General features: G+C 40.5%; 2 protein-coding genes across 15 annotated transcripts in view; one reads left to right on the top strand and one right to left on the bottom strand.

Annotated features, from left to right (window-relative positions):
* Window positions 1-165: 165 nt before the first annotated feature.
* On the top strand, window positions 166-17,975 carry LOC140661684 (cyclin-dependent kinase 11B). Of its 7 annotated transcripts, none has more exons than XM_072884219.1 (20): window positions 166-294; window positions 913-1,047; window positions 1,723-1,838; window positions 2,356-2,480; window positions 3,070-3,208; window positions 3,778-3,908; window positions 5,094-5,216; window positions 6,400-6,495; window positions 6,607-6,735; window positions 7,563-7,628; window positions 8,240-8,409; window positions 9,162-9,252; window positions 10,897-11,018; window positions 11,371-11,476; window positions 12,093-12,214; window positions 13,227-13,334; window positions 14,320-14,436; window positions 14,721-14,869; window positions 16,278-16,467; window positions 17,522-17,975. In XM_072884219.1, exons 2-20 carry the CDS (start codon window positions 937-939, stop codon window positions 17,612-17,614), a joined length of 2,304 nt encoding a protein of 767 aa, XP_072740320.1. In that variant the 5' UTR covers window positions 166-294; window positions 913-936; the 3' UTR covers window positions 17,615-17,975. The 7 variants fall into 7 exon arrangements, with proteins under 7 accessions (XP_072740320.1, XP_072740318.1, XP_072740324.1 ...); XM_072884217.1 differs by having other exon boundaries at window positions 8,234-8,409; XM_072884221.1 differs by having other exon boundaries at window positions 279-294; window positions 952-1,047; window positions 8,234-8,409.
* Window positions 14,744-25,998, bottom strand: part of MMP23B (matrix metallopeptidase 23B) — a 24,553-nt gene continuing 13,298 nt past the window's right edge. For 3 of the 8 annotated variants that reach the window (XM_072884239.1, XM_072884238.1, XM_072884237.1), the window contains 5 exons: window positions 24,989-25,156; window positions 23,597-23,761; window positions 22,544-22,654; window positions 21,439-21,565; window positions 20,314-20,726 (listed from right to left, as the gene is read on the bottom strand). In XM_072884239.1, the coding sequence (XP_072740340.1) occupies window positions 20,552-20,726; window positions 21,439-21,565; window positions 22,544-22,654; window positions 23,597-23,761; window positions 24,989-25,156 (746 nt within the window). In that variant the 3' untranslated portion in view covers window positions 20,314-20,551. The other 5 variants (XR_012045838.1, XR_012045839.1, XM_072884240.1 and 2 more) reach the window with 5 other exon arrangements.

Raw genomic sequence — 25,998 nt, 5'->3', positions numbered from 1 at the left:
CGCTTTACTGTTGAACAGGCAGAGCCGGGCCCTTGGTTCACGATCTCCCTGCCAGCGCTAAGGCTGACGCACTGTAGGAAACCGGCGATTTGACAATTACTGGGCGATTTTTGTCACCCCCCCGTCAGACCTGGCCCTGTGGCCGCCCCGAGCCCCGCTGTCCCCTTCGTGGCGGCCTCCTTCCCACAGCGCCTGCGCCACGCAGCGTGCGTGGCACGTCATCAGCCCGCTCCGGTGGGCGGAAGTGGCGCGTTTGTCCCGCGTTGCTCGTCCCAGTCTCCGGTAGCGGCGGCGGTGAGTGGGCCCGGCTCCGGGGGGGCGGCGGGCGGGGGCCCGGCCGGTCCCTGCGCCGCATCGCTGTCGGCCCGGCCGCGGCGCGGGGCTGAGCGGGAGCGGGGCCGAGCCGCCAGCCCGGGCGGAGCTGGGGCTCCAGGTGAAACCGTTGAGGCGAAAACGGACGTCGGGGGCCGCGCGGGGTGCGGGCCGGGGGGGCTGCCTGATCCCCCCCCACGGCCGCTGGGTCCGGGCAGGCTCCGGACCCGGGCTGTGCTCGGGGACGGGGCTGAGTTGGGTCTGTCCGGGGGGAGCGAGCGGCGGCGGGGTAGGAGGCCGGGATCGGCGGGTGCGTACGGCCGGTTCTGCGTCCGCCTCGGCGGTGAAACACCGGACAGTGTTTGTAGACGGTGTTTGCGTTTTACTCGAGCAGGTCCCGAAGTTCGTAGCAAAGCCTGTGCGTGCTTCTCGGTTTGAGCCGGACTTTTCAGGTTGAGCGTAAGTCAAGTCCAACTTGACTGTCCCTGAAGCTGGTACATTAAGTGCTTGTCTGCGTGCAGAAAGTCAGTGTAAAATAGTCGTAGCTGCGTTGGACTGTGTAGTTTGTGTAGGTTTCATTAATGTCGTGTTCTTTTTCAGAGTTTGTTTTTTTTTTTAATTCAAATGGGTGATGAAAAGGATTCTTGGAAAGTGAAAACTTTAGATGAAATTCTTCAGGAAAAAAAACGAAGGAAGGAGCAAGAAGAGAAGGCAGAGATAAAACGTATGAAAAATGTAAGCTATCCTTTGGTATGTAAGCATTTCTAATGAAACCTGAGGAGCTTCAGTGCCTATATCCTCATTTTCTGATGAGAACAAGGCTTCTTGCCCTGTCAGCGGAATTCCTCTGTGCTCTTACGCATGTTTCGTGTGTGATCTCTTAATTCCAAAGTCTGACAAAAATACGATGCTTTGCTAAGATCTTATTGGCCTTACGTTGTACACTGTGCTTTGTTTCATAGTTGTTGGTTAGAAAAGGAGAAGAAACTGATGTGATTAGCTGGAAGCTGCAGTGCAAGTAAAAATCTTTTGAAGATTTTATAGAAGAATAGGTTTAAATAATTGTTCTTGAATAACTTTTATGTTACTACTTGTTTTTGTACAATTATGTACAAAATAACATTCTTTTTGGAAAAAACCCACAATAGTTAATGCTATCTTCCTTAATCGTTGTTTAGTTTTGTCTAATTACATTGAATTTACAGAAGTTCAGCTATAATTGCAGTCAAACTGCATTTGGCTGCTTATAGCTATGAAATCTCTGCTTCATAAGTTCTTTACTGGTGCGAGCAGTTGAGGATGGCTTTTGAGCCAGGAATGGAAGAGCTGAGTACTGTTTACATTTTTTCATTTTGTGACACAAAAACTAATTGCATTTTGTTTTTTCCCATACTTGCGTTCCTGTCACAGTCAGATGATAGGGATTCAAAGCGGGATTCTCTTGAAGAGGGGGAGTTGAGAGATCATCGCATGGAAATAACAATCAGAAATTCACCTTACAGGAGGGAAGACTCTATGGAAGACAGGTAAGAATAAGAGAATAACCTTGCTACCTTAAGAAACCTTTAGGAGTACTGAGAAGAGGGTTTAAAAATATCCAAAGGGGAAAAGTTTATCTTCTTTAGCCTGCGGACGTGCCATCTTGCCTCCTGTGCGTAGAATATGCCAGGGTATCGTTTTGAAGTACTGATTAAGGCTTTACAGAGTATTGTGGTCCAGTTTTGGCCACTACCTAGTAATAAAACATTTCGCTCAAGATGCAGTTAAAGCAGGCCTGCTGAGTTCTCTTTAGTGCTTAATTCATCCTCAGTTTGCTTGTATATTGAAAGTATGCATATAATAATAGCTTAACTTCTCATCTACGTGACCGTGATTTTCTGTAAGGTACTGTTAATGCCTTGGTTTGGGGTATTATGGAAAGGAACTTTAATAAAATAGGAAAAAATGCATTCTTTTCAAGATGGATAAAAGAGGAAATAACACTCCGTCTGTTTGACAGGACATATAACCTTCCTGAGTTTATTCATTTGTCTTGTATTTTAGAGGAGAAGAAGATGATTCCTTGGCTATAAAACCACCGCAGCAAATGTCACGGAAAGAAAAAACCCATCATAGAAAAGATGAGAAAAGGAAAGAGAAACGTAGACATCGTAGTCATTCGGCAGAAGGTTGTTATTACTACATTTGGATAACATTTCTGGTAGCTTCCCAAGGTGAAGCCAAACAGGCACTATGTAGAAAATAAATAACAATAACTACAAACTACAGAAAACATGTCAGGTGGATAAGACAAAGGAATTTAAACTTGTATTACTACTTGGTTTATGTTTAATGCCCTTATGGGAATGACAGGGATATATATGTGTTTGAGAGGACAGTAATCACTTTGGGACAGGAACACAGAGTCTGCTTTTACTCTTTGAAGTCTGCTAAGCTTCTTTCTGGCTTCACTGAGTGAGGGGGCTGAGCTATGCTCTTTGTACCTGACTGTAAAGGAAAAAAGTCCTTTCTAGAAACATTCATGTTGTATTCCTGTTACTAGCAGCTTTTTTCTGGTTTTAATGCAAGCATTTGTGCAAGGTTTTATAATCTTTTAATTTTCCAACACCCTTTCAGATCAGGATTTTTCCATTACGAAATAACAGAACATGAAAATAGGTTACCATAAGTTTCATCCTGTCTAATTTTGCTTTTTAAAAATAGGAGCGCTAAATATTTTGAATAGTAACACTCCAAAATTCATTTTTGTTTGTTTAGGGAAACATGCCAGAGTGAAAGAGAAAGAACGGGAACATGAGCGTAGGAAGAGACATAGAGAAGAGCAGGATAAAGCCCGTCGTGAATGGGAAAGACAGAAACGGAGAGAAATGGCAAGGGAGCATTCCAGGAGGGAGAGGTACATCCATCCCTCCCTCCCCTGTGACAAACCAACAGAGAGATGAACAGCTTCCTCCTCTAATCTGTCTCTAACCTTTCATTGTTTCGTTGACAAAAGAAGTCAGAGCAAAAACTTGTAAGGTCTGATGCCAGTGCCACGTTCCTGTGAATGTGTTGTCTAATGAAAATGTGTTCTTGACTTTTAATTCCTTTCTAAGTGACTTCATTACAACAGATATTTCTAGGTGAATTCATTGCCAGCGTTTTACTGTAATGAAAAAAAAAAAGCACAAACCAGTTTTGCATAGTATCAGGGGATTTATTAACTGAACTTGCTTAATTTCTGTTTAAATCCTGATCAGGGTACAGAAGCTCCTGTTTGAGAGCACATGGTCTTTGTGTTTGAAACACTGTTTTTAAAGGATCAGCTGAAAAGCTACGTCTGTTTTTGACTGATACACAATCAGTGGTATTGTTGCTAATGAAATTGAATGGCCCTGTAGTTTGTTACAGAAAAACAGTTTTGCTTTACTTCATAAGCTGAATTTGTGGTGAACTGTAACGTTACAAAAAATAATTCTTTTCTAGGGATCGTCTGGAGCAACTTGAGCGAGAACGAGAGAGAAAAATCAGAGAGCAGCAAAAAGAACAAAGGGAGCAAAAAGAGCGAGAAAGGCGAGCTGAAGAAAGACGTAAGGAACGGGAAGCCAGAAGAGAAGGTAACTATCTCTGTATAAATGTTGTTTGGGCTCACTGTCTGCTGACACAATGGTGGAACGGAGGTATTTTTTTACTTAGGTCAATGCTAGAATTTAAAAAAAAAAAAAAGGGAAAAGAAAAAGGGGGGGCTGGGTGAGGCTTCTACATGGGCGGGGGGATCTGTTAGGTTCTACATGGGGAGATAAACCAATGTCTCATGCCTTAAATATCATGGCATATCGGTTAGCCAGTAAGTCTTTCTTTGCCTGTCTCTGTTAGTCTGGTTTCCTATAGAAACAGAATTTATGTAATTGACGTTGTCTGTGTGTGTGTGTGTATCCGTCATGATCCCAGTCACTTCTGAACTCCCTGGCTGAGTCTAACCCAATTTGATAGAGGTTGAAGTCTCAAAATTAAGTGTGTTAAGGATTTGGGGAAATAAATTGCAAAGGGAGGGAGAGAGATCATGTAAGTACTCCAACCATGAAAAAGGCTGTAGGGCGAGTCAAGTGGGGAAGATCTGATAACTGAGCAATTTCAATTGACTTCTACACATGAACCCTCACTTTCCATAGCATATCAGATACTTGCAGTCTGAGTTCAGATCATTTTTGGTTAAAGGATCTCTGTTGTTCCCAGCTTTCAGAGGTAAAAATCAGAGCCCGTTCCTGTGATCAAGTGACAAAGACTGTTCAAGAGTAGCAGAAGCCATATTTATTGCTATTCTTTCTAGCTCGGCTCATACCAAACAGCTCCTTTTTGTGCTTGGTATTTACACTGATGTTGTTCAATCTATCTAGCCTTTCATTTTTGTTATTTTTATTGCTCTAAATGTTCTGTCAGCTTCTTCTAACCCTTAGCTGTTTTTATTTTTATGTATCTTCCTGGTCTGTCTACTTCTCTCTCTGGCATTAATGCCTTAGTTTCAGGGCGTTTACTGTCTAGTACATAGGGCATCTTGCTTCTGTTTCCAAAGTATGGCAGCACCTTTCTCTTAGTACAAACCCCTATTTTATTGTGCATGAGGTAAATCATAGTCCTTTGTTCTCCTGGATATAGTTAGGTTCCACTTCCACTCCTCCCCATTACCCTTTAGTTTGTAAGGAAAAATGAAAAGTATGCAAAGCAGGTGGTTGTGGCAGGCAGAAGTATTCTAATCAGGGCAGGGAGAATGTAACAATTTCTTCCGGTTTTGTTTTCACTAGTTTCTGCACACCATAGAACAGTGAGGGAAGAATATGGAGACAAAGTAAAAATGAGACCCTGGAGTCGCAGCCCATTACGACAGCAAAGAGACAAGCTTGAGCAAGGAGATAGCAGGAAACCAGGTAGCATTTGCCACTTGATAATGTCTTTGCCTGGGGGCTAGGAGGAGCTGTTCTGGGGTAGTATTTAATTTTTAGTAGTAACCGTATGTCCCTGGTACTCTGTTGAAAGACTTGTCCACTTCAGCCATGGTGGCATAACTCTGGAATATTCGTGAATATGTGCATACGTACTGTTTTCTAAAGCAATGCTGGTTTTGCAGGTAATTGTGCAAGTAACAAATTGAATGAATCTTTCCTTTTTAGTAGTAGGAGTAGTAATTTTACAAGTTTCAGAGTTACTGCATTCAATGATGAAAGAAGCAGCTGACTGAATTTTTAAAACTTTGTAGTTTCATTCCCTTGCAGATTGTTTACACTAGCTCCAGTTGGATTTGTTGTTAGGAACTAAGCTACCTTAAAAAGTTACCTTACAAGGATCAATATAGTTTAAGCATCACTGATATTGTCTTGTAGAAGAAAATAAATGCTTAAGGCAGTATTCTGGTTAGATGGTGAAATTTGTTTTCTAAGCCAGAAAATGGTCCTTCCCATGTGTAGAAGGTCCTAACTGTGAGTAGAGAACTTGCACAATTGACATGAAAGTGTCTTTGGTTAAAGAAGAAAAGCTCTGTGTCTGCTTTGTTAATGTGTGTAGCTGTAAAAGTAAGTGTAACTATTTCAAGTAAGCTGATTGCAGATTGTAATGAGCTGAAATTCCAGGTGGAGGCAGGCAGTAAGTCCTTTGAAGCTACTGTCTAATCTATCAACAGTTATTCACATGTGCTATTTCGTGGTGGTCCAGAGGGACTGCATTAGAATAGTAAGCACTGATAGTAAGCGCTGTATGTACACACATTAGTGAGACTGTGTTGTGGTGATACTTGTTACCATGTTACTTTTATTTTTTTATTTATTTATTTTTAATTACACTTAGAGGGGCTTAGACGTATATCATGTTTAAAAGAGAAAAGGTCAATATTCCACATTTTTGGTTGTTGATCCTGCACCACTGCAATTCAGAAAAGCTGTTTGTCTTTTGAGCAGAGTGTGAATTTTTTTTTAGTGTTCTGTATTTCCAATACAGAATGTTCAGCAGCAATTTAACGGCCAGAGAAAGTAAAGCAGTTATCCGGGTATTCAGAGTCTTATAAGTTGAAGTGACATTCAGTCAGCACCCTGTTTTTAATGTTTATGGTCTCAACAGTAAAAGAAGAGAAACCAGAAGAGAGAGATCCTCTTTCAGACTTGCAAGACATCAGTGACAGTGAGAGAAAAACCAGCTCGGCAGAGTCTTCATCAGGTGATTAAATGCAATTTAGTAGATGTAATTAATTGTACAGTTGTCTGTTGAGGAAAATCTGTTCTTAGAGTGTGTGCCTACTTAGTTATGTGTTTGATTATTCCTGAACAGAATCTGGATCAGGCTCAGAAGAAGAGGAGGAAGAGTCTAGCAGTGAAGGTTCTGAGGAAGAGGGAGAGGAAGAGGAGGAAGAGGAGGAGACAGGAAGCAATTCTGAGGAAGTGTCTGAGCAGTCAGCTGGTGAGTAACATAAAGCAGGTCCTAGAATGGTGTGTTATGATTTTCTTTGTTTCTTACTCGATATTGTTTTATTTGAACATTTTCCTTTTCTCTTAGTCTAGGATAGGCTGAGACCTCACAGGTCAAGATAACTAAAAAGAAAAAAAACAAGTACAAGTCATATTCTATCCTTTTATATAGAGGTAATACCAATTATTTGTCTAAGAAGCCAGATTAGAAAACTGAAAGCCATTTTTGTCTTCCTAAATGGTGTAAGGCTAACAGTTCAAGTAATTTTGTAACGTAACAAATATTCTGTAGAGAACAATTCTGCACTTATTTGGCGGGTGGTGAAATACAAATGTCTCTGTCATTTTGAATTATTTTCAGTTGCAAAGTTCCGATTTTTTTTTTTCATGCCAGTACAAAAAAATGAACATAATTAAAAAAGGTTTAGTAAAAAAGTCTACTTAACAGCCTTTCTTGTAATTAATTAGTAAAGAAAAGGCACAAAAGCATGCTCTGATGGCTGGATATTTTTCTTCAAAATCAATTACCATTAATAAGCAAATATTCATAAGTTTCCTGACTTAATTTATTCACCTGCCCCCATCCCTGAATTCCCAGATAATTGGTAAGAATTGTATTCCCTGTTGGAAGCTGAAAGGTGCAGTTCTGATGAGTTGGGGAAGCATTTGCTTTCCAAGTGAAACAGAAGTGCGAGGTCACTGACTAGATAGTGGTGAAGAAGGCCTGGCGAATTAGAAAAGCATTTCGATCGTGATCTGCCGTACAAGGAACTACAGAAGTGTTGAGTTTATTCAGTTGCACTTGATTCTGTTTTGCAGAAGAGGTAAGCGAGGAAGAAATGAGTGAAGAGGAGGAGCGGGAGAATGGAAACCACATCCCAGTTGGTACAATGCAAATACTGAATATTTAAAGAAGTGTTTGGCTGAGTTTTTGCAGCCAAATAAACCTATTTCTACAAATGTTTAAAAATATTTTAAATGTATTTCTTGTTGCAATTTTACCGTTGTTCTAAAGCATCACATATTTGGCATTTGGGGGCCATTCTCATGTCAGAATCAGAAATTCCTTGAAATCTGTTCCAAGGTCTATGTTTAGAGGAAATCAGATCCTAGTTGAATGAGCTAATGTTTCCTTCTTTTTCATTTTGGGTCTCTTGTCCTGTCCTCTCATCAAAAAAGCTTTGCAATCAGAATGAGATATACTGGGTCAGTTTTCTCTCTCATTCTGTTAGTGTAAAGATTTATTTTTCTGGCGTGCTGTATTTACTGCTGGAAATTGTATGTACGTGACTGTAAACGAGTTCTTGAAAGCATCATCTCTGCAAAGAGGAGAAATTAGGCTTCTCATTGATCTTTATTGTTGCAGTAACTTAAGTGGCACGCCTATCTCATGTATAGTGATCAGTGTTTCGCTACCCTTATTTGTCTAAAGCTGAACTTAGTTGTTCCAAACGGCTCCCTCTTTCCACGACTGATTCTGACTTTTAAAGTTACAGAGTCGAGGTTTGACCGAGATTCAGCAGGAAGCGAAGTAGAAGAGGAGGAAGTAGGGGAGGGTACCCCTCATTCCAATGCAATGACAGAAGGAGACTATATTCCTGACTCACCAGCTTCCTCCCCCATTGAACTGAAACAAGAGCTTCCTAAGTATCTTCCTGCGCTTCAGGTAGACGATCACTTAAAGGATGCTTGAGAATATCATAGGCAAATGGATTTCCCTAGCTGCTTTGTTAACGTCATAAACACATATTTGTGCGTGAGATAGTTTATGAGCAGAATATGCCGTGCTGAGTCAACGTCACAAAGTACACATTTCTATGTGAAATATTGCTGTCTTTTTTTGACAAGGAAAAAATGTGCATGGAGCAAAAATGAGATTACTCTTTTAGATATAGATAAGAATGTAGTGATGCATTTGATACTCTGATATCTTGGTGTTGCTATCTGAAAATAGGTACTTGTGAGAGAAGAGTTCCGTTAATGTGAACAGCAACTGATGGGTGGTTATTCTTTTTGTAGCCAACAGCAAAGTGTAGAAATATGAAGAGGAAGCACATTTTTATTAATTGAACTATGTGAAAGGTATCAGTCTAAGGTGCTGAGTTGCTGCCTTTGCCATTGTGGTAGAAATTGCAGTTTATTCTGTGCAAAAGTGAATGAGTGAAGAATTAATGAAATAATTGAGTTATTCTACTAAAACACAGACTCTGTCCAGGATTCCTTTAGAGATCCAAGTAAAAATAAACTGCAAAGATACCTTTCTCACATGGCGTAGTCATATTGTTGAATTCTCTTGGCAAATTTTAACTATTCCTGTGAAGTTGCTGAAGTTTACCTTATGTCTTCTTAAGAAAACCAAGCAAAACCCTCCCGCAGATGCTGGCGGAGTAAATGTTGTCCGTCTGTCTGGTTTTTCAGGGATGTCGTAGTGTGGAGGAATTTCAGTGTTTGAACAGGATCGAAGAAGGAACATACGGTGTAGTGTACAGAGCAAAAGACAAGAAGACTGGTTAGTATAAGTGGTCTCCAGTTATTATCTTCATGGTATTCGGGGCTGCAGTTGTATGCAAATTACAGTTCTGCATTTTTCATTTATGAACAAAATCTGTCTAAAATACTTTCTTCTTTATCAAGAATAATCTGTGCTTTTTAATAGGATGTGGACTTTGACATGAGGGCTTCACTTGCAGCTCTTTGAGTTCAGTAGTAATCTCTGTATTAGCCATGATGGTGTAGAACAATTAACGCGATTTCAGTTTCTGGCTCGAAAGGCAGTTATTTCTGGCTCGAGATCTGCTGTAGTGGGAAGTTTTCAAAATTTGATATAAGCGTTCCACCAGGCGTCACTGTGAGCACAGCTACCGATCAGAGAATTCATAAAGCAGCGGTTGGTGTGCAGTGAGTATATACTGCAGTATTTCGTTGTAGAAAGGAATTTCACTCTTTTTAAGCTCCCTCTCAAAAAAACCCAATTCTTTTGTATAGAAGTGGATTTATATTTTTAAAACTCAAATCTCTTTGTTTATCTGGTTTGTAATGGCAAGCGTCTTGAAGAAACTATTGCATTTCCTATGAATGGTGCAAGAGCCAACCATCAAGTCATTTATATGTTCCTCTTCCATGGTGATTCCTCAAGTGAAAGAAATATTTGCTTTGATAGTTCAACAAAAATAGTGATATTAGTGCAACACTTCTTTTTTTTCCTGGAAAAAGATAACGCCCAGCGATACGGTCTGTTCTTTTGGCTCTGACCTTGGTTTCCCTGTAGTGTTGCCATCGCTAGTGATACAGTACTTTCTAGCAAGCTGGTCATTTTCAAGGGGAAGTGTAGCACAGTAAATTAAATATCTGTAGTTTTAAACAGAGTTGGCAGATGGTGAAGAGAGCTTGTGAAAAGCACTATGTTCCAAAGCAGACCTAGACAGAAATTAGGGTTATTCTCAGGTTCCAACTGACAAGCTGTGATTTTGGTGACAGGTTTAAATTCGGGATGCCTTGGTTCCTCTGTTTATTTTAGCATAGTATGACCATTTGGTCTCCTTTGGGGAGTGGAAGTATACAGCTGGCATCGTGGTTTCTCTGAGTTCACTTGTTTACTGGACAACTACCGTGAGCTCGTTTTTCTTTTCCTTCTCTGTCTTGAGGCCCGCTCTGAGACTGACGTAACCATTCTTCTCCACAATATCATGCAAAACCCAGATATATTTAAATAATTCACTTCAGTAACGTTTTGACTAGCACCCTGGTTTCAAGTCGGGTCTTTAAACAGAGGTAAACTGCATTTGAGGCGTTTCTGTCCTCTGTCTTATCTTCCTAACTATGGTGAGGACTTTAGAGTTAAGTACTCTTTTTCTGTAGCTTCTTTCCAGGTGAGTTACATCAGAATACACTAAAATCCATGATGCAGCTTTTAGATTGTTGGTTTGGATTTTATTCTTCAAACTTGGCAATCTTGTGGTGGTGGTGGGTATTTTTTGTTTCTACTTTGCTCATGTGAGACTGACTCTGCTTCTTGGTTCAACAGAATGTCTTGAGTAATGGTTTTAATTCAAATTAATTTAATTAATGACAGAACACTGAGGAACCTCTTAATGTGTATTTTATTAGCCGTGTGATGGGAAATCTGTAATTAATAATTCTGTTTTCTTTGCAGATGAAATTGTGGCTCTGAAGCGACTGAAAATGGAAAAGGAAAAGGAAGGCTTTCCCATTACTTCTCTGAGAGAAATAAATACTATTTTGAAAGCACAACATCTAAATATTGTCACTGTCAGAGTAAGGCCACAATCTTCTATTTCAAAAGTATTTTTGTTCTTGAAATATTGCCTCTTGGCTTTTAAAATGCCTTATAAAAATGTTAGCGTTCGTAGCAGAGTTTGTTTCTGTAAACAGCTGTGTACTACCCATAAAACTGTATAGACATTACTTGTCTCTACATAATCTGATGTTTTGCAAAAATGAGGTGTTTTGGTGGTTTGTTGTTTTTTTGCATAGAAAAATACATTTTCTATGGATTTTACCAATGACAGGCTCCATTTATCCTCTTGCCAGTAAATTTCTAAAATTCATTTTTGCATGCTTTTTAAATACTGTGTGCTTGTTTTGATCATTTGTTTCTGTGTTTTAGGAAATCGTTGTAGGTAGTAATATGGATAAAATCTATATTGTAATGAACTATGTCGAACACGATCTCAAGAGTCTGATGGAAACAATGAAGCAACCATTTCTACCAGGTACTGTTTGCCATAGTCTCCTACGATTCTCAAAACTGGAAAACTAGCCAACAAAAACCTCAGTGTCTTTGGGCTGTACTGACGTCGGAGAACTAGCTTTGTATGGTGATGTGTATTGCCTTGGAATGTCCTATGAGTGTTCTTTGGAACAGAGACTTCACTGCTTTTTCTCTGGTCGGTCTGATTTTACTGATGCAAGTTAAGACAGGATCATAGGCTGGGAGTGCTGATATTCATAGTGGTCTTTGGCTGATGAATCCAGTTTGTGTGCTTAGGGTGAAGTAGAAGTTCAGATGTGAAATTGAGGGAGTTTCCCCTGTGCTAAACTGGAAAAGAACACTGGGTTTTCATTTGGCCACTTCCTGTGGTTTTGGGAGGCATTAATTTCCAAGCATTATTTGGATGCATTCCAGCTATCCAAATTAATTTTGCTTTATTGGCAGCTCTGTGGGTTTAACTGCTCTTGTTCTGTGACATACTTTTATGGTGCAGTCTATACTGTGCTTTTAACTTGACATCCCTTTCTTCCCCCTGCCCCCTTCCCTGTTCTCCAAACAAAAAATTTAAAGACAGATTTCTTCTCTTAAATGTATTTGGCTGCTTTTTATCATTTTAGGTGAAGTGAAAACCTTGATGATTCAGTTACTGCGAGGAGTCAAGCATCTTCACGACAACTGGATACTTCACCGCGACCTGAAAACTTCCAACCTGTTGCTCAGTCATTCAGGCATTTTAAAAGTAAGAATTACATTAAATATACCCCACTTATGAAAAAGCTTGTATTGCAGAACTACGCTGCATTATAGCTATGTCAAGAGCTGGATAGAATGGTTTGCATTAGTCTTTAAGAGGTATGAGGTGTGGCTTGTAAAACATACAGTTGCGAAAGAGTGAACTTTACTATTAAAGTAAAGTAAAGAGACTGCTGTGCCACAGCTATAAGATTTATGCTAGGATGTGACTAATAAGCATGCTCTAGTGATTACTGAATTATTTGTAGTGGGATTAGGAGTCTGAACAGCGTTCTCTTCCTGGTGATGCAGCATACTATATGTGTCACAGTGCCGTTTACTTTTTCTATATCAGCATCATAGTGTTTGAGCTGGGGTTGCTCTTTCAACTTGAGAGATTGTGAGGCTTAATAAAGAATATAAATCTCTGTAATAGTGCTGAACTGTACCATTACTGGTGGAGATGGAGATTCTCTTTACAAAGAAAAAGTCTTTTTTAAAAAAAGTTGCACACTTTAAAAATCTATCTAACCTTTCGCTGACTTCTTACAAAAATCTAAGAGAAAAGCAGTACTAATAAGATCAGAACATAACATTTCAATTTTTACTTCTAAATTTTAGATACCAATTGTATATTGCCATTCTTTACATCTTACAGCTGTTACTGTTGTTAAGCCTTTCCCTTTCTCAGGAAAACCGGACTTTTAATTTTTTTCTTCCTTGCAAAGTTGAAGCCAGCATCTACTGTTGTTGCTGGGTTTTGTTTTCCCCCCTGCCATATAAGCTTTCTGTCAAGGCGATCAATAACAGGAACTCTTACTTGGCCTCAGGAAGGGAAAAATGTTTTTTCCCTTCAGTGGAAAAAGACAAGGAAGGCCGATGAGAAACAGTGTATTCTGTGTGGCTATTTTTGAAGGCTGGAAGCCATGCAATAGCCGACACGGCCAATGCATATTGGCACTGTTAGTAAACAGTATGGTCAATGTTGGAAATATTGCTGATTACCCATTTTCATTTAGGTTGGAGATTTTGGACTCGCCCGAGAATACGGATCTCCACTGAAGCCTTACACGCCAGTGGTTGTGACGCTTTGGTACAGGGCTCCAGAGTTGTTGCTTGGAGCCAAGGTATGTTTCTCCTTGTTCCTCTGGCTGCTAGTTCCTCTGGCTGCTAGAGGAATGACTCTTCAGACTAACTTTATTTTATAATTTACGAACAAAGTATGAGTATGCTTGATTCTTTATATTGATTTAGAGGTGGAAATTCTGAATCTTCAGTATTACTTTTCCTCATAATACAGCTAAAAAGGTTCCATCTTCCACAGGCAGAAGGTGGGTGGGTGACAGATTGAGTTTTTCTCCTTTAGAATGCTGATGTCATAGCACTGCTGGACTTCTCGTGGATTGGTGCAAACTGTCACTGTCATCTTAGGCAGCTGGATTTTTATTTTTCTTTTAACTTAGTCTAAAATTCGTGACACCTGAGAGCAGAACAAGGTGCTGGCAACATTCCCTACTGATTACCTGTTTCATAAGTGAAATCTGGACGAAATTGGTTGGCTTCTGTAGGGCTTCAGTGACAAGAACCACGCCAGAAAAAAAATACTACGCTACCACCAAAAAAAATGGGTGCAGAAGTGAAAGAAGCCCTATGCTATCTTTCAAAGATGTTTTTGCAATAGGAGAAATGGCTGCATTTAAGAGAAGAGATGTACCATGGAGATGAGGTTTTGTGCCCATAACCTGAGATTGCTGTGGTGGCAAAATAAGGGCTAGGGATCTCTGTGAAAGAGAATGCTTTGCTAGTTGTGAAGCTCTGTTTGTGAGTGAAAAAGAAAGGCAACATTGTGGAGACTTTCACGTTTCATCCCATAGTAGTTGTGGATATGGGTATTACTCATAATTCACAGTAATTTTAACTTTTAAATAAATACAGTTGAGACCTGTGCCTTGGGTATTGGAATGATTGTATGTGTTCTGTTCAGAGTGGTGGAATCTTTAAGAAAAAAACCCCACATAAAACCCCAAACCAAAACAACAACAAAACCCCCCAAACGACTCGGTGAAAGTATCTTACTGATTTTGTAAGGTATAATATATTCCTTCTTTTCAGGAATATTCAACGGCGATAGACATGTGGTCGGTAGGGTGTATATTTGGAGAGCTGTTAACGCAGAAACCACTGTTTCCAGGGAAGTCAGAAATCGACCAGATTAACAAAGTTTTTAAGGTAACATTTTTAACAACTTTGGATTCTAACTGACTGGTTTTAGAGGCAGGTACATTGGAGTCGTAAGAAATTAAAAATGCTTGTTGCTCTTTGACAGAGATTCAGCCTTAATAAAAGACTCATTATTCTGATTCTTGTTTTAAAATGCTCATAGGAGACTAAGATCATGATTTGTGTTTTGTCTGTTTTCTCTGGATACTTACCAACTCCTATAGCTACGTAATGAATAAGCAGAAGGACTGCACTCCAGAATGAGTTTATTAAGGAGATACTTTAATTTACAGGATCTAGGTACTCCAAGTGAAAAAATCTGGCCTGGTTACAATGAGCTGCCAGCAGTAAAGAAGATGACATTCACGGAATATCCCTATAACAATCTACGCAAGAGATTTGGAGCGCTCCTCTCTGATCAGGGGTTTGATCTGATGAACAAGTAAGCGCTAGCTTCTAGGGTTTCCTTGGGGTGATGTATTCACATGCTATGATAGTGGTGGAAAATGACTTGGTGAAGCGTGGTATTTCAGTGCATTTAACCTTGTCAAAACACGCTGATGCATTTGAAGTTTGTCTGTGACATTCCTTGCAACAGCTTTGTTCAGTGTACCATGCTCTTAACACCTGCTGTTAAACCTCAGTCCAAGATTATTCTTGCACACCTATATCCTAGAAGAATAGAAAAATGTTTTAGTAGTAGTTTCATCTCATTCATGTTGTGTTTAATTATGTGGTGAGTCAGCTATCACGCGGTCTGCTGATGGATCTTGTTAAAACAATTAAATTACAGTTGAAAAAAGGAAAAAAAGCAGTACATTGGAGAGATTATATTAAAGAATTAGGAAAAAAGCAGTTTTGTTTTTTTCCTATATTTTCAAAGTTCATGCGTTCTGTCACATCTGATGTTCTGGCAGTCCTTTTAACTAACTCTACTGGTGCATTCTGATTGCATTCGAATTAATTTTTCTTTAAAAGATTGACAGTGGCTTGAGAGATTTTTGTTCCCCTCCCTCCCCTAATATTCCCCTTGAATTTCATTATATGAATTAGTGGAAATGATTGAGTTTCAGATCTTACTAAGAACTTGTCTCTATTTAAAAAAAAAAAAAAAAAAATTAAAAAAATTACCTTTTTTTTAAAAAAAAAAGAGGGTTATGACAGGGCTATGTCTTCATTAGTTTTGGTAAGAGCGACAACACAACAGTGTTCATGTGAGTCTGGAACTTACAGAAACACATGAGTAAGTGTACGTAAGTCAGCAGAACTCATTACGTGTACAAATCTTGGGTATATAAGCCTTTACGTAGTCAGGGCCAAATACTGTTTGGTAGGATGAATAGTACGGTAAAACATGTTTCCATATTGCGAAAGTTTTAAAATAATCAACCTCAAGCTGTACGGTTAAGTGACACTATATGGCAGTATTCTGGGGTGTATCAATATAATCTCAGTTGTCTCCTCTAAAAAGCAAAGCAGCATTGTAAAATATTTTAACTGAACCGTCCTGGATCCCTTTTGAGCTATATCTGACTACCCATAGGTTCTGAGGTGTCTAACGACTTATATCTCTCTAAACAGATCCCTACAAAAGCTACTTTTGATATGTAGTACCAGCTGCAGTTCCATTAATTATAGGTTCATGTAGGAAGCATGCTTTTAAAATCAGCTAGCTATGTTAGATCACCCATATGTCAGCAGTCATACCCATTAATAGAATTATTTGTTAAAAATCAGAAAATTCTAAATTGCATTTCCAAAGAATTTATATTTTTGAGGCTAAAATTTTTCTTCTTTCTGTCCCTGTCTCTCTTCTTCCCTTTTTCATTGTCTTCCTAAATTCTTCTCAGCTTTTTGACATACTACCCAGCCAGAAGAATTACTGCTGAAGATGGTTTGAAGCATGAGTACTTCCGAGAGACTCCGCTTCCTATCGACCCCTCCATGTTTCCCACCTGGCCAGCAAAAAGTGAACAACAAAGGGTAAAACGCGGCACTAGCCCACGACCACCTGAGGGAGGCCTTGGATATAGTCAACTGGTAAGCACAGCAGATCGAGGCAACTGACATCGACTTCCGATGTCCTCAGACATGTCCAAATCCTGATTTTGGAAAAGTTCACGGGGAGTGCATTTTGTTAGCCTGTGGGGCTTGGGCTCCTGAGACTCACCTGTACTTGCGTGAAAAAGACACTACAGAAGTCCAGCTTTCCCTCTGTTCCTTTTCAAAGGGCGGGTCCAATTACTGTTATATTCACAGAATCATAATTTCAGTACATAATCTGAGAAAGAAATGATGCCTGGTTTTATCACAGTGCAGAACAATTTTTCTTTTGAAAGCGTATGTTGTTTTACACTTTCAACTAAGCTTTCAAAGCTGCAAAGTTATTTTTGAAAAAAAATCCAAAGCCTGGTAAGTTATGCATATGTTGCGGATAGAAACAGTCTCCTCTTCCCAATATTTGGAGAAGAATTCAAAAAAGGCAAGGCTGGTGTTCTTTCTATGTGTGGGGATCGTGCTGCCCCTTTTGAAAGAAAAAGCTGGCTGAAGAAGATGCCCTTGTAAGTATGGTGTGTCACAGTCTCAGGTTGCTAGAATTAAATTCTAGCAACTTCTTACTACTGTTTCCATGTCTCAGCGTGGATGAAATGGCACTGTACAGTTGTTGTGCCCAATTTAACAGATGAAGTAGCCTAAAAGTTTGTTTAGCCTTGATTTTTGAGGGCATAAAAATTGACATGGAGGGTATGCAGAGTGTGTTTCATCAGATGCTGAAGAAGTGTAGTTGACACATTTTATCCAGTGTGTTCACAAAGTTTTTTCATCTTTCAGATGTGCAGTCAAAAGTAGGTACACAAACTAGGAATACACTTGAGATGCCTTTAGAAAAGAGAACTTTTGAAATCGCAATGTTTAAAGAGCATGAATAACACTCTGCATTGACCTTAGCTATGAGGCCGCTAAATCAAACATTTGTTTCTCATCTCCTCAACACAGTTTGCTTTATTTTGTTGTTGTTGTTTAGATTTTTGTGTTGGAGGGGTAAATACATCTGCACACTTACTGAGAAATGAATCGTGATTGGTTTTCACAGGGTGACGATGATCTGAAAGACACAGGTTTTCATCTGACCACCACAAATCAAGGAGCATCTGCTGCAGGACCCGGTTTCAGCCTCAAGTTTTAAACTCGACATGAAAGGGGAAAAAAAACCCCAAGAGAACCGTTCATGTGAGTGGATTTCTGAGTGCCCCAGTTCTGTTCCTCACGGCAGGGAGACTAGATGTGTTTCACAGGGGAAAAAGTCAAATGTCATCACAGACTCAAAGGCTCTTGCTGGGTGTGGAGTATAACTGCTGCATTCCATTAGAGGACTGGAATTAATCCGAAAAGCCAAGGATCATTACAAAATTTGACAAAGGAAAACTTGAAGTACAATCCTGGAACAGTTTTCTGTTTTCTTTTTAGGTTTTTTTTTGTTGGGTTTGTTTTGTTTTGTTTTTTTCCTTGTAAATTTGTAGAATTAAAATACATTTTTAATTGTTTAACAGTGTGAAGGATTTCATTTCTTCACATGCAGCAAACTTGGAAGTTGGTGGCATTAAGTCTTCTAGAGTGTAAAGTTATTCCCCCCCACCGCCCCCAAATCTGTGCTGACACTGTTACAGCATATTGTCAGCCTGGGCAAACAACTTTTTTTTTTTTTTTACTTTAAGTAAATTATATGTGTCTGAATATAGTTAAGGCAAAAAAACGTAACAGTTCTGAGGTTTCTTTCCTGTTGTGTGCCTTGGAGAGAGCTAGGCTGGGTTGGCTCAATACTCACTGACAATATTTTTGGGTGCACTACTGAGCTGAACACTGATGTGTTGTATACATGTATTTACAATGGCACTGGTGCAGAAGAAGTACTCTATTGTTTTATAACTCAAAGACTTAGTATGGAGACTTGAAACTTTATTTTCCATTAAAAAAAAAAGAAGAGCTTAGCTTTACTGATTGTATAATGCCGTATTCCAGTCCTTTCTCCAGACCAGACCATATTCCAGACCAGAGGAATCATGTTGGAATATCACAGCCTTCTGAGTCTGTAATTTATATGATGCTATCGTTCCTTTCTGGGAAGAGGAAGATTTGGAAAATACTGGGGTATTCAAGTAGTCAGAACTGCGCACCAGTCCAGTAAAAGGATTAACTTAAATTACAAACATTCCATCAATTTCAGTGCATTTTAAGAGTTTTTCTGGGTAAAGGCCTTGGAACTGGAATGTGGATGTACTAAAATTGTGGTAAATGTTGAAAACAGTAGTTCTGTGTTTTTTGGCTGTGGAGGAATGCAGAACTATTTTCTCTTTAGGCCTGATTGATTGCCTAGTACTGAAGGAGAAACAGTTCTATTACTAGTCTGTTAACTGAAGTATGCGTGATTTTAGCAAGATTCCTCATAGGTGGAGATCAATAACCCGTTGAAAAGCAGGGGGTTTTTTGCTGCATCCCACAGAGCAGAGGACAGGACAGCCATTTTGCCATGGCCTGTGCTAAGCTCCGAAGGGTTAGAACATGACTGCGTATTTTGTATTTCAAGCTGTGTTGTGCGTCTTGCACTCCGTGAAATTATTTCCTTTCTAGCTTCCTTGGTGTTGTTGCAGCCAGCGTGGGCATCACTGGAGGATTCATGTTCCTGACAAAAAGGATTATTCATCTAAGTTGGGATAGTTTTAGTAAAACAAAGAAAACCTAATGCTGGATTGCAATGGAAATTTAATACAGTTATGAGATACGTGTAACTCCCTTTTTTTTTTTTTTTGGTAGAAGGGAAACACCAGCTCTCCCTGAGTAGCGTGACATTGTTTGGTTACTGCATCTCTGCTTTTACTTTGTCTCAATTGTCTATTTTTGCGTAGAGTGCTTGCCTTTTATGATCCTGAGCTTAATTGTCCATGCAAAGACACATTTTTAAGTTTTATGCTATGCTGTACTCTCAGCTAACTCTGATGGTAAAACCCTCCCAGAGCAGAGGAGAACTGTACTGATAGAGCCTTTCTGCTCTAATACAGAGGTCTTCCCAGCCTGCTAACCTACGCTGCAGTGCGTGAGATGCTTTGCAGTACTGTTGGTGCTTTTAAGTAGGAAGGCACTTGTTTCAAGAGGTGAAGAGGACAACCGAAAAAGGATGAACCTAAGCAAAGAGGAATGCAGGCTGCTTTAACACTGGATAAGGATCTTGCTAAGTGTAAGGACAGCCAGGCATTCCTAACCGTGCAAATGAACGCTCCACCGCTGTAGACGTCTGAGCGCAGTAGGCCTTGCCTACCACTACTAATGCTGTTTTCCTGTTGGATGTGGCACATGTACCTCATCGCTTTGGTGACTGGGGGAGGACCTCATCTCTGTTGAAGGAGTCGAGAGGCTTATTGATCAGACACCTAAAGGACAAGTCATGAGGAGCTGCTGATGGAGGTAAATAGTCTGTTGGGATAAGATTACACAAGTAGTAAATGCAAACCACAGGAAAGCAGTTGGGGGAAAAAAGATGTTCTGTGGATACTTGAACTGAACAGGTCAATGTGGAATGGAGTAATTAGAAAGGGTTTGTTGTGACCCTACATCCTCCTCCTGACAAGTAAAAGAAAAAGTAGTATTAGGTCTTAAACTTTTTTATAAGTTCTTCTAGTGTGATGCACCAGGATCTAAAAAGAATAACAGCAAAACACTTACAGAGTGTAACTGGTCATTTTCCTTCCACAATACCTCTGCCTCCATTGCAACATAGCTGAGCCATCAATCTGTTCATCCGTTCGTTTGATGAACGAGTTATGTTCTTGTTTTCCAGCAGTCTCCAGTGATCCACATAGTTTAACTGCAAAATCTGACACTTTACTTTTTTTAAAAAAATTTTTTAATTCTCTGTACAGCACATACTTGATATTCTTTATCATTAAAACTACTTTCGAAAAGTTTTACGTTCCAGTAATCAAGTCTGAGTCTCTTTTGCCCGAGGTATGGAAGCAGCTGATTTAGAAGTTCAGTTGCGCTACTGGAGATGAAATATAAAATGCCAAAGAAACACTTTGAATTTGAAACAGAACTAGCGGTAACTGAAGTGCTCATTCCAGGGCCCTCGTTAGTGCTTCAGTCTGATTCTCCAGGAATAAGTAGTCAAGATTCTTTCTTTTTTCTTTACTATACAAGTGTAAGTTCCTTCATTAATTGCATTTGCAATGATGCTCATGTGATCTTCATTTAAGGATAAGTAACCTGGATATGAGTACTCCAGGAGCTCCTTATCTTTATACCAGCTGTCATAAGAAAAATAATAGAAATTAAACTACAAAGTGTCCAGCACAATGCAATACGTGTTAGTTGTTCTTCTTTCTCCTAGTAAGTTTTGCTTGAGTAAGTGTACAGCACAGATGGGACTTACCAAAACAAGGTTAAGTTTTACTATATATTTCCGGGTGTCGATGGCAGTTATAATAGGGCACTATCCTGAGTAACTTAGGAGCTTGAATCCTAGTGGAAGTTGATGGGAATTTGGGTCCTCAGTCTAAACTAACCCATGGACTTGGGCATCTCTCTCTCAATTTTAGATACGTCCAGAAATAACATGCTTGTACATTAGTAAGAGCTAACAAACTATTAACTGAAAGGGGAATTTTAAGACTAGTTTTTTGCAGAATATGGGCCAGGGAATTTGACTTGGTGGTAAGAATTCCCTTTGTGCTGTGTATGTGAATTGGATTTTATCCTTTTTCAACTCGGCTTGCTCATTTCTGAGAGCTCTGCTTTCAGACTAAATGCTTTGCAGTGTTACGAGCAATATTTGCACACTCCCTTCTCACAGTTAGCCAGCCACCCCTCTTTCTACTCTGGGTGCCAAATGAGACAGCGACGTGCTCCAGAAGATAAACTGCATTCTTATTTACGCTGTCTTGTCATACTTCCTCATCCTTTTTGGTATGTAAGCTGCAAAGTCTCCTAAAGGACTGGAATAAATGATAGAACACTTACTAAACTTTGCCTTTTTTATGAATTATCTTCTGTCCACAGCGGAAGGTGACATTCCTGCCTTCAGAAACAGTCTTGGTTTTTGTCCTTGGCGGGGGCAGAGTAGGGGGCACTGTTGGAAATGGAAATTCTGTGCACCAGAGGTGAGAGAAAGAAATGGCACAAGTTAGCATATCTCATTACCAAGCCTTAGGCATTCCAAAACACTCATGGAATTATGGTATCACCTAAGGAACCTTAAAAGTATTAATTTAAAAATGCCTCCTGCTGAGCAATTCTTGGATGGACATGTAACATTATTCATAGGCAAAGGTAACAACTTTGTGGCATGTAAACTGAGATGGATAAAAATCAACTTGCCTGTTTCATATATATATATATATGGAAGAGTATACATTCAGTATATGAACAGTCCCTTAGAATATATGGTTTTGTAATTATCTGACTGCATCTTTGCATTAACCTGCTCTAAAAAAATACCTCTGTACTGGAGAAAGAGGTACTAGTTACACGGTACATCTTCTTAAGGGCAGTAGGTATTTATCTGAAGCTTAGTTCCACAGCTGCAGTAACGTGACTTGATCCTGCATTAGTCCCTTATCTGGACTCAGAAAACTGAGACTAGATTAAGGTGATTAACATCATTTATCTCTTTTGCTGCCGAGCAGCTCAAGCCCAGCTGTGCTTGAGATGTCATTTGTCTTGTTTATGTCCCGTCAGTGCATCAGGAACTGTACTGCATCTCTTCTCTCGAACGCACTCAGTTGGCTCCAAAAGGGCAGCAGTCTGAGGCACACGGAGCAGTTTGTGTTTTCAGAAACTCCCTGTCATTGGTTTGGTTAAACTAGAGAAGAACAGGACAGTTTAATGTTGTAGTCCACAAATGTTTAAGCGTAAATGCTGCTTCCTATTGATCTTGGCTCAAATGTACGAGGCCATCTCTGCTATGCTTCTCATCAGAGCTGGATGGGGCTGGTCACTTGCATCCACTGGTCTTTAGTGTGGAATTAAGATCCTGCCTATCCCTGCAGCAAACACTGCTTAACTTCTACCTCCCCACTCTGTGCAAACCCCACCAAGAATCCCAGAAGAAAAGTTAGTTAGATACCGTAGCAGAAGTCACAGGTAGACGGACAGTGCTTTTTCATCAACTTCCTGCGTTTCTCACAGAAACCTTTTTGTGCCCACGATGGGCACATAAATAATCTGTCTTGACATCCTGAAACAGAAGGAGACAAGGCATTAGAGGGATTGGGGTTAGACCATTCCTTCTGAGAAACAACTTGACATTTCACCTGCATCAGACTGGTCAATGTCGATGGTAGAGCTGAGACAGGAAGGAAGCTAAAGCAGGAGTACAGTAAATAGAGCAGGGTGCCATTATTATATGAGCAGGGGGCTAGACAGTGAGCTACTTTCATGCAGTAAAATCAGTGATTCAAGAGAGTTGCTAAGTCCTACACTAGGTAATGTTTGAAGAGCAGCAGGCAAAAGTGTCGGAGCTCGAGAGACTCTTGCCACAGCCTGTTTGGTTTGCGGAGAGTTTTGTCGTGTTGTATTAATACATCTGAGTCCACCCAAAAGAGTAATTCACAGCTGTTTGCCTTCCCCCTTCCTTTGCACGTCAGCTTTCCCTTTGTCCACCTGATGCCTACAAATGCAAGTCAGGGCTCTCCGTGGCTGAAATTAGCCTTTTATTCTTGTATAAGCCACAGTACAAAAGGCCCAAAGAGTCCATGCCCAGAGCTGGTTGCTGGGCTGGGGCATAATGAGCCAGGCATATGAGAACACGTACAGTGCCTGTGCCTCTGCTGTAGCAGCTCAGAGCACCCTGAGGACACCGAGTGGAGTGACCCCTCTGAAACCCTTTCTCAGACCTGCCATCTGGGGAGGTGGCAGCGTGAAGTCTGTAAGGCTTCCAGCCTCCTGTCTATTGCATTTGAAGCGAGTAGCGCTGGAAACAGACAATGCTACACCTCCTTGGAGCTCTATCTTGCGTAAAAAGGAGTAAGATTCCTCCTCCTACTCTTCACTGGCTTACAGCCTAGTGCTGCCAGCCGGTGAGGGTCTAACACCACGAGAGCTCCACAGGATCCAGCTGACACTTTAGGCAAATGTTCTTTATACAGAGGAGCCCAGAGCACAACCCTGCCTTCCTTACCGTAAAGTCTGTGAATTCCCCAGACTTCATCTTGAGAGATGGTCTTCTTCCCAGTCAGAGTGGCGTTGATGTGCATGAGGGCATTGGGGTTCAGGGAGTGCATGAGTCCTAAGGCATGTCCTATTTCGTGAGCGGCTACATGTACCAGATCTGTAAGCCAAACACCTGGAAGAGAAATGGAAAAACAGCCGGTGGTGTGTGGTGAAGTACATTTGCTAATCCTGGTGTAAAAGCAGAGGAGATATTTTAGCACTAGGACAGTACGGTCTTATCAAAGGTTGCCCCAGTTTCATCTTCCCTGTAGCTGCTTGGGTGCAAATAGATGAGCCAATTATTTCCAGATGCTTCTCATTTCAGGCAGCTGCTCTGCCAGACTACAGGAAGACTGCTCGGAAAGAGCAATGTTTGAAATGAAGGCAAGTGCCCTGTGTAATACTTAATTACGCTTGTCAGCTTTCTGCTAACTTTGTTCCCACAGCCCAGAGCTGTAACTGGAAATGGCTGTTTGGGAATGAGATGATTGCTAGCTGGAATATTCCAGTCTGAAAGAGCCTCCAGTTGACCTCTGCATTCCCCATAGCTTATAGGTCAAACTCAAGTTTCTTGGTAGCATCTTGAAGCCTGCTTCCAGCAGAGATGGATTTTAACTGAAGGATGGCTCACAAGAGGTGTTACTACTGACACCTCTCTTGATATCTTGCATAATAATACACACTGATATTCTTGCTTTAAAAATCATCTCTCCTAGGTCTTTGTCCCTAGATCTTATCTGTTGCTGTGCTTTAGAAAGCAAGAAGGATAGAAGTCCCTCTATGTCACCTAAAATCTCCCCTCCTCTCTTTTTATTTGGTGAAAAGCAAAATATCTTACTTTCAAAAAAAGTACTGAGTTGGTCATACAATATGAACCAAACTTGCTAGTTAGTTAGGGACCATCTACTTTTAAATTAAAGTTAGTTTTGACATTGCTTAAAAAAAAAAATCAAGAAGGAAAAAAACTGCCAAGCTATAAGTAACACGGACATTTTTAGGTGCCCACAAACTGAAAAATGACTACAGACCCAGGAAAACTAAAACGTAAACAGCCATGCCAGCAAGTTGAAGTAATATAACATGGCCCTTCTCAGAGATGCACCTGCCTGGGCAGAAGCCGGACGTTAATTATCAAGTATGTGTCTGAACTATCGAGTAAATCCACTGAACTGTTCAGAAAGAAATGACACTGCCACCAAACATGGTTCAGTCACACAACAGCAAGACTGACAACTTCCAAAACTAAAGAAAATCACAACCATTGCTGTTGTCTCTTTCCCATACTAGCTAAACCCCAGAACAAGGACTAAAATCTAAATCCTACAGGCATTAATTGTGTGCTCCCTGAGACACGTGTTACCTTTTTTCCAGCTGAACCGTGTATTTCCCAATATCCAGTATTCATGGTCATCAAAATGGATTTCCCCGTTGGGTGGGAAGAAGGCATGGGCAAGTTCCCCTGTTGTTCCATCAAAGCAGTGGTGAATGAGAGACTCCAGACAGTCTGTGTGATTGATAGAGTAGAAGCCTGTGAAAAAAGCAGCACATTTAGCATATCTAGCAGGGTAAGCCCATCCAGGACACAGACATCTGTAAACTTGTGGTTTACTAAAAAAAATCTCTTACGGTATCCCACATGTTTTCCAACCTACAGAGCCACAAAAGGAAAAATAAATGCAAAGCGAGTGTCAGGAGTGATGGCTATGTGACGCAAACTATCCTCAGCCCTCTGATGACCCTGTTTCCAGTGGACGCAAATGAGTCTACTTTTCAGAAAGGAATGCTGAGCTCTTTTTGCAACATCTCATGGAAATTTGGAGAGAAGTTGGAGAGTGAGATGATAACCCCAGGATGTAATTCTTCCATTTTAAACGTAAAGAAACAGATAGCCTTGGAGTCATAGCTGCTGGCCGTCTTTTTGCTAGCATCACGACAGCGTCGCAGTGTATCCTGCGTCCAGTGGAATTGGGCCACCTGGAGCTCACATGGGGCAGCAGGACAGGCCCCGGGGAAGGCAGATCATGTGCTTGTAAGTAGCGTCATGCAACACGAGAGTGAAGAGCATATTGCGAAACAATGGTCAATCTGCTGGTTATCTCAATATTGCTGCCATCTGCACAGGAAATAATTATTTCACACAGACCATAAATCCCGAGAAGAATTTACATCTGGAGTTGAGACTGAGCAGATAACGCCTCAGCGCTGACATTTTTCTAGGCCTGAGAAACTCGGGAAGTAACTACTGCGGAGTGATACAGGGGCAGAAGGAAGGGGAGAGGAGAGAGGACAGAGAAAAGATGGTGCTTCAACAGGATCAGCAGAAGGGACCAAAACCATAAACGAGCTGGAATCCATCACCTGCTCTTTGGC

This window comes from Ciconia boyciana, chromosome 19, assembly GCF_034638445.1.
Source record: "Ciconia boyciana chromosome 19, ASM3463844v1, whole genome shotgun sequence".
NCBI lineage: Eukaryota > Metazoa > Chordata > Aves > Ciconiiformes > Ciconiidae > Ciconia > Ciconia boyciana.
Note: the sequence above shows the minus strand (reverse complement) of the source record. Positions and strands in the feature narration are given on the sequence as shown.